This window comes from Stegostoma tigrinum, chromosome 1, assembly GCF_030684315.1.
Source record: "Stegostoma tigrinum isolate sSteTig4 chromosome 1, sSteTig4.hap1, whole genome shotgun sequence".
NCBI classification, from domain to species: Eukaryota; Metazoa; Chordata; class Chondrichthyes; order Orectolobiformes; family Stegostomatidae; genus Stegostoma; species Stegostoma tigrinum.
In genome coordinates this window covers 137,709,427-137,724,638 of record NC_081354.1, presented here as the reverse complement: position 1 = coordinate 137,724,638, position 15,212 = coordinate 137,709,427, and the positions used below count along the sequence as shown (strand labels likewise).

The 15,212-nt window shown below is 40.9% G+C and overlaps 1 protein-coding gene across 1 annotated transcript in view; it reads right to left on the bottom strand.

The window, feature by feature from the left end:
- The window catches only part of npr2 (natriuretic peptide receptor 2), a 159,475-nt gene that overhangs the window by 11,860 nt on the left and 132,403 nt on the right, over positions 1–15,212 (bottom strand). The window contains exons 19-21 of the mRNA XM_048527762.2: positions 10,266–10,440; positions 8,389–8,487; positions 2,788–2,879 (exon numbers count right to left, since the gene is read on the bottom strand). Coding sequence (XP_048383719.1) covers positions 2,788–2,879; positions 8,389–8,487; positions 10,266–10,440 — 366 coding nt within the window. The remainder of the gene's footprint in view (positions 1–2,787; positions 2,880–8,388; positions 8,488–10,265; positions 10,441–15,212) is intronic.

Below are 15,212 nucleotides of genomic sequence, written 5' to 3'. Positions count from 1 at the left end.
TTGTCTACAGGTTTAGTACCAGAGGACTGGAGGATTGCAAATTTTGTGCAGTTGTTCAAGAGGGCAGTAGAGATGACCCAGGTAATTATAGACCAGTGAGCCTTACATCTGTTGTAGGAAATGTTTTGGAAAGGATTATAAGAGATAGGATTTATAATCATCTCGCAAGCAATAATTTGAATATAGTCAGCATGGATTTGTCAAGGGCAGGTCGTGTCTCACAAACCTCATTGAGTTTTTTGAGAAGGTGACCAAGCATGTGGATGAGGGAAGGGCAGTTGACGTGGTGTACATGGATTTCAATAAAGCCTTTGATAAGGTTCCACATGGTAGGCTATTGGAGAAAATGTGGAGGCATGGGATTGAGGGAGATTTAGCAGTTTGGATTAGAAACTGGCTTTCTGTAAGAAGGCAATGAGTGGTGGTTGATGAAAAATATTCAGCCTGGAGTCCAGTTACTAGTGGTGTGCCTCAAGGATCTGTTTTGGGACCACTGCAGTTTGTCATTTTTATAAATTACTTGGACGCAGGGATGGATGGAGGGGTTAGAAAGTTTGCAGATGACACTAAAGTCGGTGGAGTGGTGGACTGTGTGGAAGAATGTTGCAGGTTGCCGGGAGACTTGGATAAACTGCAGAATTGGGCTGAAAGGTGGAAAATGGAGTTCAATGCAGATAAATGTGAGTTAATTCATTTTGGGAAGAATAATAGGAAGGCAGAATACTGGGTCAATGGAAAGATTTTTGGAAGTGTGGATGTGCAGAGGGATCTTGGTGTCCATGTACATAGATCTCTGAAAGTTGCCACCCAGGTTGATAGTGCTGTTAAGAAGGCTTACGGTGTGTTAGGTTTTATTGGTAGAGGGATTGAGTTCCGGAGCCGTATTGTCATGCTGCAAGTGTACAAAACGCTAGTGCGGCCTCACTTGGAATTTTGTGTACAGTTCTGGTCACCCCATTATAGGAAGGATGTGGAAGCATTGGGAAAGGTGCAGAGGAGATTTATCAGGATGCCGGACTGGAGTGGAGTGAAGCTCTTGAGGGAAGGCTGAGGGACTTCGGTCTGTTCTCATTGGAGAGAAGAAGGCTCAGAGGAGATTTAATAGAGACACACAAGATGATCAGAGGATTAGATAGGGCGGACAGTAAGTCTTTTTCCTAGGATGATGACGTCAGCTTGTACGAGGGGGTATAGCTACAAATTGAGGGGTGACAGATTTAAGAAAGATGTCAGAGGCAGAGAGTGATAAGGGCATGGAATGCCCTGCCTGCCAATGTAGTTAACTCAGCCACATTAGGGGCATTTAAACAGTCCTTAGATAAGCATATGGATGATGATGGGATTGTGTCGGTGGATGGGCTTCGATGAGTTCACGGGTCGGCACAACATTGAGGGCCAAAGGGCCTGTTCTGCGCAATATTGTTCTATGTTCTATGTACCTTCAGAACTGTGCTAACGTCCCAGATAAGAGGTGTGACACTTTTGACCTGGTCATCTTGGCATCCTCCTATTTCTATCTCTGCCTTGAGCCAATCACTGGAGGTAGTTGTTCTAGATCTAGTGAGATGACTGAGCCACCTCTGTGGCCAAGCCTCATTACAAAAGTAAGCTGTCAGTGCTCACCAGTTATTGATGGCTAATTCTCCAGGTGGTAGGGAAGCAGGAAACAAACAGTGTGAAGTTGAACTGGAATTAATGCGCGAAAAGCGGGGAGATGGTAACAAAGTGGTAAAATCACTGGTCTAGTAACCCTGAAGATCCGGGTTCAAGTTCTGGGAGATGGGTTCAAATCCCAAAATGGCTATTGGTAGAATGTAAATTCGATTGATAAATTTGGTATCTTAATAACAGTGATCATAAAACTATCAATTGTAAAAATCCATCTCATTCACTAATGAACTTTATGAAGGAAATCTGACATCTGTATGTGGGCTGGCCTATATATGATTCCAGTTGACTTCTAACTGCTCTCTGAACTAACCCAGTGAGTCACTCAGTGCAAAGGCGACCAGGGTTGACAAACAGCCCAACTTTACAGCAATTTTGCCAGGACTCTGCTCCTCCCACTGAAAACCTAACAGCATAAATCTGTAAATATTCAACAAAATTCTCGAATTAGTAGAGTAACATGGTTAATTTAAAGAATGAATATCTGAGTATTTAATAGAGGAGAGTAACAAAGAGATTATCCTGTAAGTTTATTAATCACTGCCTCCAGACAGAGTATTCTAGACAGTTCTACGCACAACAAAAGGTGTGACCAGCTTAAAAACAGTGCCAAGGTGGATGGCCCAGGATTTGCTATGGAAAAGGGGCTTCAGAAGGTGGCAAAATTAGGAGTGTTCACCTTTGAATTTAGAAGGTTACGAGATGAACTAAAAGGTGTTAATATAGAAGATAAGTTTTAATAGAGTAAGATCTATACCCTCTGCCTGTTGAGTTGTTCAGTAACTAAAGATTATGGATTTAGACTTAATGATAAAAGACCCAAAAAGGCACACAAGGAGGATTTTATTTTGAGAGTTGATGGGATCTGAAATACTCTGTTGAAAAGGTTGTGAAAGCTGATTCAGTAAGTAATTTTGTGGATTAGGAAATTATAGTCTAAGGGACAAAAAGTAAGCATTTGGGACTAGGCATGACTGTTGGTTCGAAGAGCCAACATAAGTACCATAGGATAAATGACCTCCTTTTACATGATTCTAAGATTAATAACTGCAACAATAGGATTCCCTTGAATGTAATTCACAAGGTTTGTGACATGTTAAACATGGAATATAAATGTACCTTCATTTCAACATCTCCACGGAGTTCCAGTTCAAAATTTCTGAACTCGTCCAAAACATCCTTGGTTGTTGAGGACACATGGATTTTTAATGCTAAGAAATAAAGAGGTTAAAATGTCAATGGCAGGATGAAGGCAGACATAGATTTAGATTGAATTTCCTTTAAATCAATTTTTTGGGTGTTAGGTTTTGTGGCCAAATTCTTTATATAGTTCTAATTTCATGAACTGTTTTACTTGATTGTTATTTGGCCTCTGAGGGCTTCTGCAGCCTCATGAGGTTGAAGATTAAATATCAAGAGTATAATCAAAGTAGTATCAAAGTAAAATTCTGGAACTGGCTGTCTGAATATCTGTTTGTAGCTTGTAGATTCATTTAAAGCATGCTACAGATACAAGTGTGAACACATTTAAAAATTAAATGTTTGCTTTCCTTTAGGACTTTCACTCTTAATTCCTTATAAAATTTGCATGCTGCTTGAATGAACGTATGAACTGAAATATGTGAGCTACGATTAAAGGCACCTCTACCAGTAACAGAGTTCTTTGGCTCCAATCAATCAAAAGTAAACTCATAGGGCTGGTATCCTTTTTATTGCTCAAGAGTGGTTGGAAAAGCGTCTTTGGGGGATGGTGGAAACTAGAATTCTTAGTAACTTGGAGGTCCTCCTGAACATAAAGCCAGGCCTCATTTGTCCTTTCTGTAATTACTCTTTTTCCTGGCTGGAAATTGGTCACATTGACAATCTGGCTCACTGGTAGCTGGAAAGATAGAAGTCTACAGCTGAGGACCATTGCTGTTGCTGTTCTGGAATTTGGGAAAAAAAAAGTGGCAGCTGACAGATGGAGCTGCACTAGCAATTGGCAGGGAACAGAAGATTGCAGGTAAAAGTTGGTGGCTGCGGGTGGCAGACATGATTGATAGTCACCATGAGGTCACCTCTCATGGCTGCAAGACAAACACTGCAATTTTCAGGACAGTACAGATTTCCTCAGCTCACAAGCAGTAAACTGTAGAATCATGACAGGTGTGAAAGCTGACCATTCAGTCCACACTGACCCTTCAGAGAGCATCCAAACCAGGCCCACATTGCACTTCCCATGGCCAATCCACCTAGCTTGCACATCTTTGGACTTTCGGAGGAAACCAGAGCACCCAGAGAAAAACAATGCAGACACGGGGAGAATGTGCAAACCCCACACAGTCACCTGAGTGTGGAATCGAACCTGCGTCCCTGGTGCTGTGAGACAGCCATGTGCACCACTGAGCCACCATGCCACCCAAGTGCTCGAAATAGCATTTACTTTTCATAGTTGGGTGCCCTGATTTCCAGTCTGGGTTTCTTAAACTCAGATAATTTAATTAAAATCAGGCTATAAAATTGCACTCTGTGCACTTAATATAGTTATTATAAAGTGTCTCACCTCTAAATTGGGGCATAGGCACACACTGTAACCCTCTGCTGGTCAAACAGAAGCAGGCTCAAGGAATAATGAATAACAACTGGCATGATACAGCAAACCATTCCAAAACTCTTGACAGTTCAGAGACAGACCTGTACGGTCACTGGGGGAGACCGGGTAGACGGGGACGTAAGAAGGGAATTAAAAGAAGCAGCTGAATGTTTCTCTTGGGTTCACTGTTGATGGGAGATTGAGCTGTATTAAGTCAACTGCTATTCTAAGATCAGGAACAAAGGTTCCTTCATCAGTTCGGAGGAAGGATCACCAGACCGGAAACGTTAACTCTGTTTATATCTTAGCAGATACTGCCCAACCTGCTGAACTTTTCCAGCAACTTCTGTTTTTGTTCCTGGCTTATAGCATCCACAGATCGCAATTTTAAGATATTGTGCAAATAACATCACTGATGCAGACATAGGCTGCACATCCCAATATGTCTCAGTGTTTTTGTTCCTCCATTATAATATCAGTGGAAGGGTGGTAGAAACCTTCATACAGTGACAGAACTCAAGTAGTTCCACGATTATCCCGATCAAAATCTCCTATTTATGTCCAATTGCTCCATACATGGTGCTAGGTAGAATTCAATCCCTGTACGAACTACTGTAATTGAAAACATGGCATTTAAATGTAAAAGCTTCTCCACAGATGCTTCCTGACCAGTTGATTGTTCCGTATATTTATGACAATTAAACGCACTGACTTGGAAATCATTTCTGTTGAAAAATTTGAAGAAATTCTAATGCATGACAGGATTTGAAAATACAGAGTCTAAATCATGCTGGTTTCGAACGAAGCTGATTTATTGAGTCATGCAGTATGGAAACTGACTCTTCCTTGGTCCAACCGGTCTATGCTGGTTGTAATCCCAAACTAAGCAGGTCCTACCCTGCCTGCTTTTGGCCCATATCCCTTCAAACATATCTAAATGTTCGTAAATGTTGTAACTGTACAGCGTACAGCCAAAACTTCATCTGGATTCCACACACGGGCCGTTCTCTGTGTAAAATAATTGCTCTTAGATCTTCTTTAAATCTTTCTCCTCTGACCTTAAAAATATACTCCCTAGTCTTGAAGTCCCTGACCACAGGGAAAAGGCACCTGTCATTCACCTTAACTATATGTCCAATGATTTCATAAACCTCTATATGATCAGCCCTCGACCTCCTAGCTCCACTGAAATAAGTTCCAGATTTACTTCTGCAGGAAGCAAAATACAATGGGTGACTGAAGCTTTCATGATATGTAGAGGAACTGAAAGTGTTTATCAAAAAATAGAGTCAGGTCTTCTAGCACAAACACTTCTGTGTGTAAAGTAAGGAGGATTTTAGGGGTGGAAGCACCCTGATGAGGTAGATGAGTTTACAGAAGACAGCCACAGAGGAGAGAAGATGACTGGATTTTCTGCAATATAGGCAAACACGAAGCAAATATTAGAAAAGCATGGGATATAAAAATGAGTTGGGCTGGAGAAGACGAAAATATCTGTGTGACTGAGACCACTCAAAAAGATTTGTCAAGTTCTTGAAGTATTAAGTTATGTGGTGTTGTATTGGAGTAGCTATATATTGACAAGGACTGCTTCAATATGTGAGGTGTTGCAAATGGCGCTGAAGATTATGTGACCATCAGCAAATAGTGCCGTGTCTGACCTCATAATGCAGGGAAGGTCTTTGGTGAAGCTGTTGAAGATGGATGGGCCCAGGACACTACTCTGAGGGTCTCAGAGACTTCTTATGCTGAAATGACTGACATATAACAATGACAGCCGCCGTTCTATCTGCTAGGCATGACTCAAACAACTGGAGAATCATCCTTCTGATTCCTTTCCACCCAGGTTTTGCTTGGGATGGTTGATGATATTCTCAGTCAAATGCAGCCTTTATGTCAAGGGCAGTCACTCTCACTTCACTTCTGGAATCCAGTTTTTTGTTCGTATTTGGAGTAAGGCTGTACTGAGGGCTGAGTGGCCCCAGAGGAACTCTGAACTGAGCAACAATGAACAGGTAAATGCAGAAGAATGTGAGGTAATACATCAAAATGGAGAAATTTGAGGTGATATATTTTGGGCATCGAGAACGGTTAAAAGAAGTACGATTCTAAAATGTATGCAGGAGCAGAAAGGTCTGGACATTTATGTATGGAAGTCTTTAAAGGAGGACAATGCAGCTAAAAAAATCATACTGTATCTTATGGCTAAATGAATAATAGCACAGAGTACAGCAGCAGGGAGATTATACTGAACCTATGTAAATCAATAGTTACACCTCAGCTGGAGTATTGTGTTCTGTTCTGGCATCACACTTTAGATAGGATGTGAATGCATTGCTGGGAGCGCAGAAGAGGTTTATGAGAATGCTTCAAGGCGTGAGAAATATCATCTGTCATGACAGACTTGAAAATTTGAAACCACTGGCCTTGGAGAGAAGGCTATAACAAAATTTGATTGAAGTTTACAAAATCATGAGCAGACTAGACAAGGAGAAACTGTTCTTGCTCATGAAAGCATCAACAATGAGAGGGCACAGATGTAAATGATTTGCCAAAGAAGCAGATGTGATGTAAGAAAAAATTCTTTCACACAGTGAATATTTAGAGTCAGGAATGCACTGACTGAATGTAATGGAGGCAGGTTCAATAGAGGCTTTCAAGAGACCATAGAAAATTACTTCAACAGAAATAACGTTCAGGGTTATGGGGAAAGAGTGAGAGGATGGCTCCATCTCACAATGCTCATTTCAATAGCTGGTACAGACACAGCAGGCCAAATAATCTTCTTCTGCCTCATAAAAATTCTGTCATTTTGTGCTATTCCTTTGGAAGAGTCAGCTTAGTCAACTACCTCTTCCATCACTTTGTTGACTATAAACTATTAGGGCAGTAATTGACTGGGGTAGATTGCACAGGAAGTAACTGGGCAATTTGCCACATGTATGGTAGATGCCAGTGTTATAGTTGTACTGGAACAGCTTGGCTAGGTGTTCAGATATGTCTGTTTTGGTTAACATAAATCTGTTAGTCTTAGATTTATAACTAGCAACTGATCCAGCATCATTTGCTATTTGTGGAAGAGAGCATCAAGCTGCTACTAACATTTTGCATGTTGGGGTGTTTCTTAACTTTGTCTAGTCTGCTCATGATTTTGTAAACTTCAGATTTTGTTATAGCCTTCTCTCCAAGGCCAGTGGTTCCAAATTTTCAAGTCTATCATGATAGCTGATATTTCTCATGCCTTGAAGCATTCTCATAAACGTCTTCTGCGCTCCCAGCAATGCATTCACATCCTACCTAAAGTGTGATGCCAGAACAGAACACAATACTCCAGCTGAGGTGTAACTATTGATTTATATAGGTTCAGTATAATCTCCCTGCTGCTGTACTCTGTGCTATTATTCATTTAGCCATAAGATACAGTATGATTTTTTTAGCTGCACAGTCCTCCTGTTCTTTAAAGACTTCCACACAGAAATGTCCAGGCCTTTCTGCTCCTGCATACATTTTAGAGTCGTACTTCTTTTAACCGTTCTTTATGCCCAAAATATATCACCTCACATTTCTCCATTTTGATGTATTACCTCACATTCTTCTGCATTTAGTTTTTAGGCTCTGTTTCCTGCTCCTAAATTCTCCAATTAACAGAAGTAGTCTCTCTTTGTCTGCTCTTTCAGTCTTCCCGAAACTTTGCAAATTTTAATCAAATCACCTTCATGTGTTCTTCTTGTCTGAGAAAATCAATGCAGTTAAAGATCAATGGAATTTAATCTTTGTTGGAATCAAGCTTCCTTCTACTGGAAGGATGTCAAAGTTGCTATACAATCATGCTACCAAAAATAACTTGAATGTAATGGAGCTCTCCTTATGATAACTTTCAGATGCCACAGTTAATACTTCATTACTGTATACTTCTACTTCCATTTGGTGACTATAAAATATTTTGAAGAAAAGAAATCAAAGAACTGCAGATGTCACTGGACCTGAAATGTTAACTCTGCTTCCTCTCCACAGATGCTGCCTGACCTACTGAGCTTTTCTGGCAATTTCTGATTTTGTTCATAAAAAGGATTTTGAGTTTCCTATGTTTGTACATAGTTATCAATGGAGAACCTGATTTAAAATATGATCTTAAAGCAGACATTTACCTTCTCCAGTTGATTCCATGCGGGATGCTGTATTAACTGTGTCTCCAAATAGACAATAACGAGGCATTTTTAATCCAACAACCCCAGCACACACCGGCCCTGATGATAGGTTAGAAAAGAGAAAGCATTTCCTCATTATTTCTTAAAACATTTAAAAATTTGTTTTCCAAAAAACTCAACAATTTTCTTTTGCTTAGGATCCTTTTGGAACAGTGAAAAGTGAGGAATCATTTTTTAAAAATGTTTTCTTTTCTCACAATTAACTCCATTACACATGTACCCTGATTCAGTTTGCCTGATTTCACATCACAGTGCAAACATACTTCATTCCCCAGGTGAAATTTCACACTGCATTTATGTGGTAATATTGCCTTTAAATGGAGAATTGCCTTTGGGTACAATAAATAAAAATGCACATGCCTCTCCGGAGGCCTTGAGAGCTTGTAAGGAGGTATTTTTGCTGTCTGCTCCTGAGGACAACAGCGAACAATATTTGGCATGAGGTATATCATTTTGTTCTGGATTCTCTATTGAACCATTCATATTCCTCATGCAGTTTTAACATTATTGGTCCTTGCTGGCTTTTAGAGCTCTTCCAGTGTTGTGGAGGAGGCTCCAAAGTACAAATGAAGCATGATTTGAAGCACTGAAGTACCTCGAGTGATTGAAATAAGGTATGGCAAGTTTGCCAAAGATATAAAGCAGAACCAACAAAGGACTGAAAGCACAGCTGGCAGGTACACATATCTAACCAGCAAGAAAAGAGACATGGAAAGGATGGCAGGTGGCAATGGAAAAACACTCATTAAGTGCTAATGTTGCATTATAGATTCTTAAATTGAATGCCTCCTTAATATAATTTCATGTGATCACTTGAAAATAAATCCAAGAAAAGATGATCAAGCCCATAAAATGCACCTCACTCAGGCACATTTTAACCACATACATCACCTAACAAGCCCATAAATGTAAGTATATCCTGGGAGAGACAAAAATGAAGCTAACTTTTGTGGCCGATGCTGCATAAGTACTGGATAATATCTCTCTAATTCCCTAAAATAATCAAAAAAGCTCCAGGCTAGGAGCTCATGACACCTGATTATCCCAGCTAATTAACAATTTCCTATTAATAGCTGAAGTTCTCTTTTAAAAGACTTGCAGCAAAAGCTCATCCAGCACATGTTCCGTCAGTCTGCTCCATACAGTGACTGTTCTGCCATTCAACCTGGCACTTTGTTGACATATTCCCTTTATTCCAACTACCTGTCTCCTTCTCAAGTAATCTGTCTGATCCCTAACTGTTTTTACAGCGTCTGTCAGATCCACTCTAAGCCTTTTATTTATAAAGTAAACAGACCTAACTCAAACTATCTACGAGTCAAGAACCCTTTTGTTAGATGACGTCTATTTGTTGTAATTTAGAAATGTTTTAATTTAATGCAGGATCTTTAAAAATAATTGGTTTTACTTACTCTCTTTCCTGACAACACTGATTCACAAGGAAAGAAGTTCTATAGATGCTTGCGGTCCTGTGGTATCCCGATGAAATGCCCTTTTTGTTTTAATCTGTGTTTTCGGGATAGGGACATTAGTTGATTGTTTTCCCATTCCTAGACATATAAGATTTCTTTAATGCTTCCCCCTTGCTGAAATCGGTTAATGCAACTCAGAGCATGAACTGAGTCTGGAACTTCCTCTGGTCATTATAGAGCAACGTCCCGCTCGAAGAATACTACTTATGACCACACACCATGAGTGCAACTTCCCTGGAATTTGAACTACATCTTGGAATCATTTGGGCGAAACCCTGTTCCCAATCAACACAACTGAAATCTGTCAAGAAATAAAAGTCTGTGATTTGAATGAATATGATTTACCAGTGTGGATTCCTATTCTCAGCTTCAGCTGGTCATTGGGTCTGTGTCGTATTTTAAATGATTTCACTGCTTCCAGTAATGCTAATGACATTCTGGCAGTCTCACGTGCGTGGAGTTTACCATTTCGTACTGGGAGCCCGGATACAACCATATACGCATCTCCGATTGTTTCTACCTGAAGGAGAGAGAGCAAAGACTTCGTTAGTTGGGCAAAAATAAATTGCCGCACTGGCTGGAAGCAATACACAATTGTGGTATTTGAGTTGGGAGATTTCTTACTTTATATTAATGCTGTAAACTGCACATGACATTTCACTTTGGACTTTTAACTACGAAAGTCGATTGGGGTTATCTTGGTTTCCTAATGTAACTTTTTGGGAGATTAGCAGAACTGCAACCAACAGTGTGAACGATTACTGCAATTAGAATAATGGCCATGAAATTCTGGAGGTTCCCAGCACACAAGGAGTCCATTCAGCCGAACATTTTGCTTTCCGCCAGAGCAATACAAAATAAATTCCGCTTTCTTTTTCCAAGAATATTAAGTGCCTGAAATATAGATCTATTTCTTTTTCAAAGGGTGCAATAATCTCAGCCTCAACAGCCAGGGCATTCTTAGCCACGTACAGCGTTTGGGTTGAGAGGGAGCACAAGAGGTTAAAATAAAGCAAGTAACAGCCTATTTAATCTGCGAGTCCTGCTTCCCCGGGAACGTGGATCATGTGTCTAAACCTCACCAGGTTGGAGAAGGTGAGTGTACTGCAGGAACTCCCTGCAGAGTGAAACTATCTGCCATGAGTAATATAAAGGCCTGTGCAGAAAGGTGCAGTTCTTTCAGCTTGAATGAACTAATGTTGTTAGTGACAGCAAATCAATGCAAATTATACCAAAGTGTCTTGGATACCGTTGAGTGTAATCTCACTTCTCTGGTTATGAGACCTCCCATGTAACACATAGTCTGCAGGAGCAGGTATACATACCTACGCTCCAGCCCAGCAGCCACAGGGACATGAATAGCATCTTGAAAAGGCAACAACTGTTGCTTTCTCCTCAGCCATATGGAATATACAGAAGAGAACGATTAGATAAAGAGCTGTACTTCAAAGCAGTTGAAATCCTTAGTGCAAGGTATGTAGACCAAGGATAAGCTTTTCTGAACAGTGGAGACTTTGCAGGCTCTGCGCACATTTGCAACCAATTGGAAGAATGAAGTAAGGGATGGCTATATAGTGATAATATAACAGTAAGCAATATAGAACCTGTGGTAATCCAGGAGTTTCAGGAGCGGTAAGGTGATATCCCATCATGTAAAATGTAAAAGTCTTCAGTGGGTTAATAGCTACCTGTTGCCCACAGCTGCCAAGACGAACTCAGTGGTCGTTATTAAAAATCATTCATGAGATACAGACAGTACTGCCTATGTAACTATGTTATTGTCCATCCCTAATTGTCCAAAGGGTAGTTAGAGACAGCCATATTACTGTGAGACTGGAGTGACATGTATGACAGACCGGATGCCCTTTGGTAAAGGATTTTATTGACCTAGATGGGTTTTTACAACAATTGACGTGGCTGCTCACTTTTTTAAAAATTTCAGATCATTAGCGAACTCACAGTAGTTGAAGCCAAAACATTGAATGTATTCAAAATGCAACTGGATATAGCACTTGGGGTGAATGAGATCGAAGGTTATGGGGTGAAAGCAGAACATGGCTATTGATTTGGAAAAACAGCTGTGACACTGAAGAATGGCTTAATAGGCTGAAGGGCCGAATGGCCTCCTACTGATGCTATCTTATATGTTTCTATGTTTCTGAATAAGGGAAAATGTGTGGACTTGAATGCTGACCTATCTGTTTGCTTTAGGCAGAAGTAGTGGCAGATATTAAAAGGGATATTGCAGCATAGTCAGAATAAGTATGCTTCAAGTATAAAGAAAAAAATCCAAGGTTAAGACATACCATTTTGCATTAACTAAAGAAATTAAGAAAAGCATCAAGGTTAAGGAAAATGCATGTAACTTCTGAAACGTAAGTGGCAATTCTGATGACTGGTCAGAATACAAGGAACAGCTAAATGGTTAATTAGAACTAATAAATTAGCACATGATGGGGAACTAACTACAAACGTTAAAACAGACAATATGAGTTTCTGTAGGAATCTAAAAAGGAAAACAGCAAGCAAAGTGAGTGGGGGGTTGTTCCTTGCAAATTCTGAGGTGCAGATGAATCCAGGAGTTCTCGTCCATGAGTCACAAAAGATTCATATGCAGGTTCAGTACATAATCAGGAAGGCTAATGGGATGCTAGCCTTTATTATGAGAAGAATTGAGAATGAAAGTAAGGCTGTTACACTTCAGGTAAGCACACCAATGGTGACTCCAGATCTCAAATGCTACGTACAGTTTCAGTCCCTTTGTTTAGGGAAGTATGGAAAATGTGTCAGAGGTAGTTCAGATGTGGATTAATAAATTGACATCTTGAATGAGTGGGTTGTTTTAGAAGGAAAGATTGGACTTTTTTCCACTGTGGTTCAGAAGGGATGGTTCCATTGAATTTCATGAGATCCTGAATGGAGTTGATAAAATGGATGTGGTAAGGGTGTTTGTCCCTGTGGGTAAGGCCTGAGCTAGGGAACGTGGTTTAAATTAGAGATCACCTTTTTATGACAAAGATGAGGGGAATTTTCCCCTCAGAGGATTGCACAACTTTGGAAATCCCTGCCTTAGAAGTCAGAGTTAGATTGATTCTTGTTAGGTATGTGAATCAAACATTATCAGGGTTAGAACTTCGCAGATAAACAGCTCAACCTTTCATTGAACAGTGACATGTTGAGTTTGTACCTCTATGGGTCCTTTGTTGCAAATCTACCTGTGGTGAAGTTTGAAATGGCTTCAGTAGACGCACTTCATTTGATCAATGTACTTGCAGCCGTGAAATTTCTATGATGATCCCTGTGTATACCCCATCTCCCTGTACAGCAGCAAGCCTCCTGTGTCCAGACACCAAGCCACCTATTGCATTCACAAACTTTCCATGCCAAGACATTGCATGCCATTCACCAGAATGACACTGACAAGGGTTAATGGGAAATCCTACAAATATTGAAGCTATGCTGGGTAATTCACACAAACTCATTCTTTCATTCAAATAAGGAACATGAATGGGACAGTAACAATCTAATAGGTACCCAAGTGATACTTTTTAGACAACTAAGGCCTCTTCCTTATACTTTCTATCATTTTTAGGTGATGTTTCCCAATGGCTTCAGCAGGAAGACTCTTTCACCTTCTCTAACTGAACAGATGGTTATTGTAGGTATTCACTGGTTTTGGGGAATTTTGTGAGATTTTCTCAAGACAAACCCCACCCCTCCCCAAACCCGGTTCCAGACAGGTCCCTGCTCAGTGATTACAGCAGGAGGCAGCTTGTTTGGCTCTGATTGAGATGCTAGAGCAACAGTTATGAAATGGCAGAGCCTTATGAAGAGTACCCACTGCCTTTTTTGCCATTTCTATCTCAGGGCTTACCTGCACTTCCTTGCTAACCCAAAGAGGGTCACTATTTGGCTGTGTGGGAATGCAGCCTTTGGACACTAGAGCAAGGTTTTCCTTAATGCTTTGCAAAATACAACCAGTGGTAGTAGTCATTGAGCTGCCTTCAACTACACCTTCCGAATCCATGACCTCTACAACCTAAAAGGATAAGGCCAGTTGATACATGGAACAATGCCGACTGCATGTTGCCCTCAAAATCACACTCACCATCCTGGCTTTGAAAGATATCATTGTTCCTTCAGGAGCAAAACCTTGGAACTACCTCTTATCAGCACTAGCTTGAATAAACTTCTCCCTCTTCCTCCTCCCCCAGCCCACCTACCCACCTTGACCACTGACATGGTCTGCATTGGTTCATGAAGGCAGCTCACTACCACCTTCTCAAGCATAATTAAGGACAGCCAATAAATGCTCAGCCAGCCAGCGATATCAAAACCTACGAAAGAACTATCAACAAGTCATAGTACTCAAAGACGTGCCACACTCTGGGCTCATCTTATCAAATACCCGCTCAGTGTCATTTTTGTTGAGTCTCAAGGTGGGTGGGGATGGGCAGGATTGTGAGCCCTTTTCAGAAATTCTTGCGGCATCTATAAACATTGGTGGCATGCCAAATAACTGGAGAGTGGCTAATGTGTGCCTTTGTTTAAGAAAACATGTAAGGAGAAGCCTGGGCACGAGACCTGTGAGTTTGCCTTTTGTGGTGGGTAAGTTGTTGGAAGTGATTCTGAAAGATAGGACTGACATGCATTTGGAGAGGCAAGGAATGATTAGGGAGAGTCTGCATGGTTTTGTACAAGGGAAATTGTGTCTCACAAATTCTGTTGAGTTTTTTCAGGAAGTAACCAAGAAGATTGACAACGGCAGAGCGGAAAATATCGTTTACTTGGGCTTTACTAAAGCTGTTGACAAGTTTCCACATGGCAGACTAATTTGCAAACATAGATCACATGGGATTCAGGGTGAGTTTGTCAAATTGCTACAAAATTAGCTGAAGGACAGGAGGCGGAAAGTGGTGGTGAAGGAGAGATAATGGGAACTGCAGATGCTGGACAATCCAAGATAATAAAGTGCGAAGCTGGATGAACACAGCAGGCCAAGCAGCATCTCAGGAGCACAAAAGCTGATGTTTCGGGCCTAGATCCTTCATCAGAGAGGGGGATGGGGTGAGGGTTCTGGAATAAATAGGGAGAGAGGGGGAGGCAGATGGAAGATGGAGAGAAATGAAGATAGGTGGAGAGGAGAGTATAGGTGGGGAGATAGGGAGGGGATAGGTCAGTCCAGGGAAGACGGACAGGGCAAGGAGGTGGGATGAGGTTAGTAGGTAGGAAATGGAGGTGCGGCTTGGGGTGGGAGGAGGGGATGGGTGAGAGGAAGAACAGGTTAGGGAG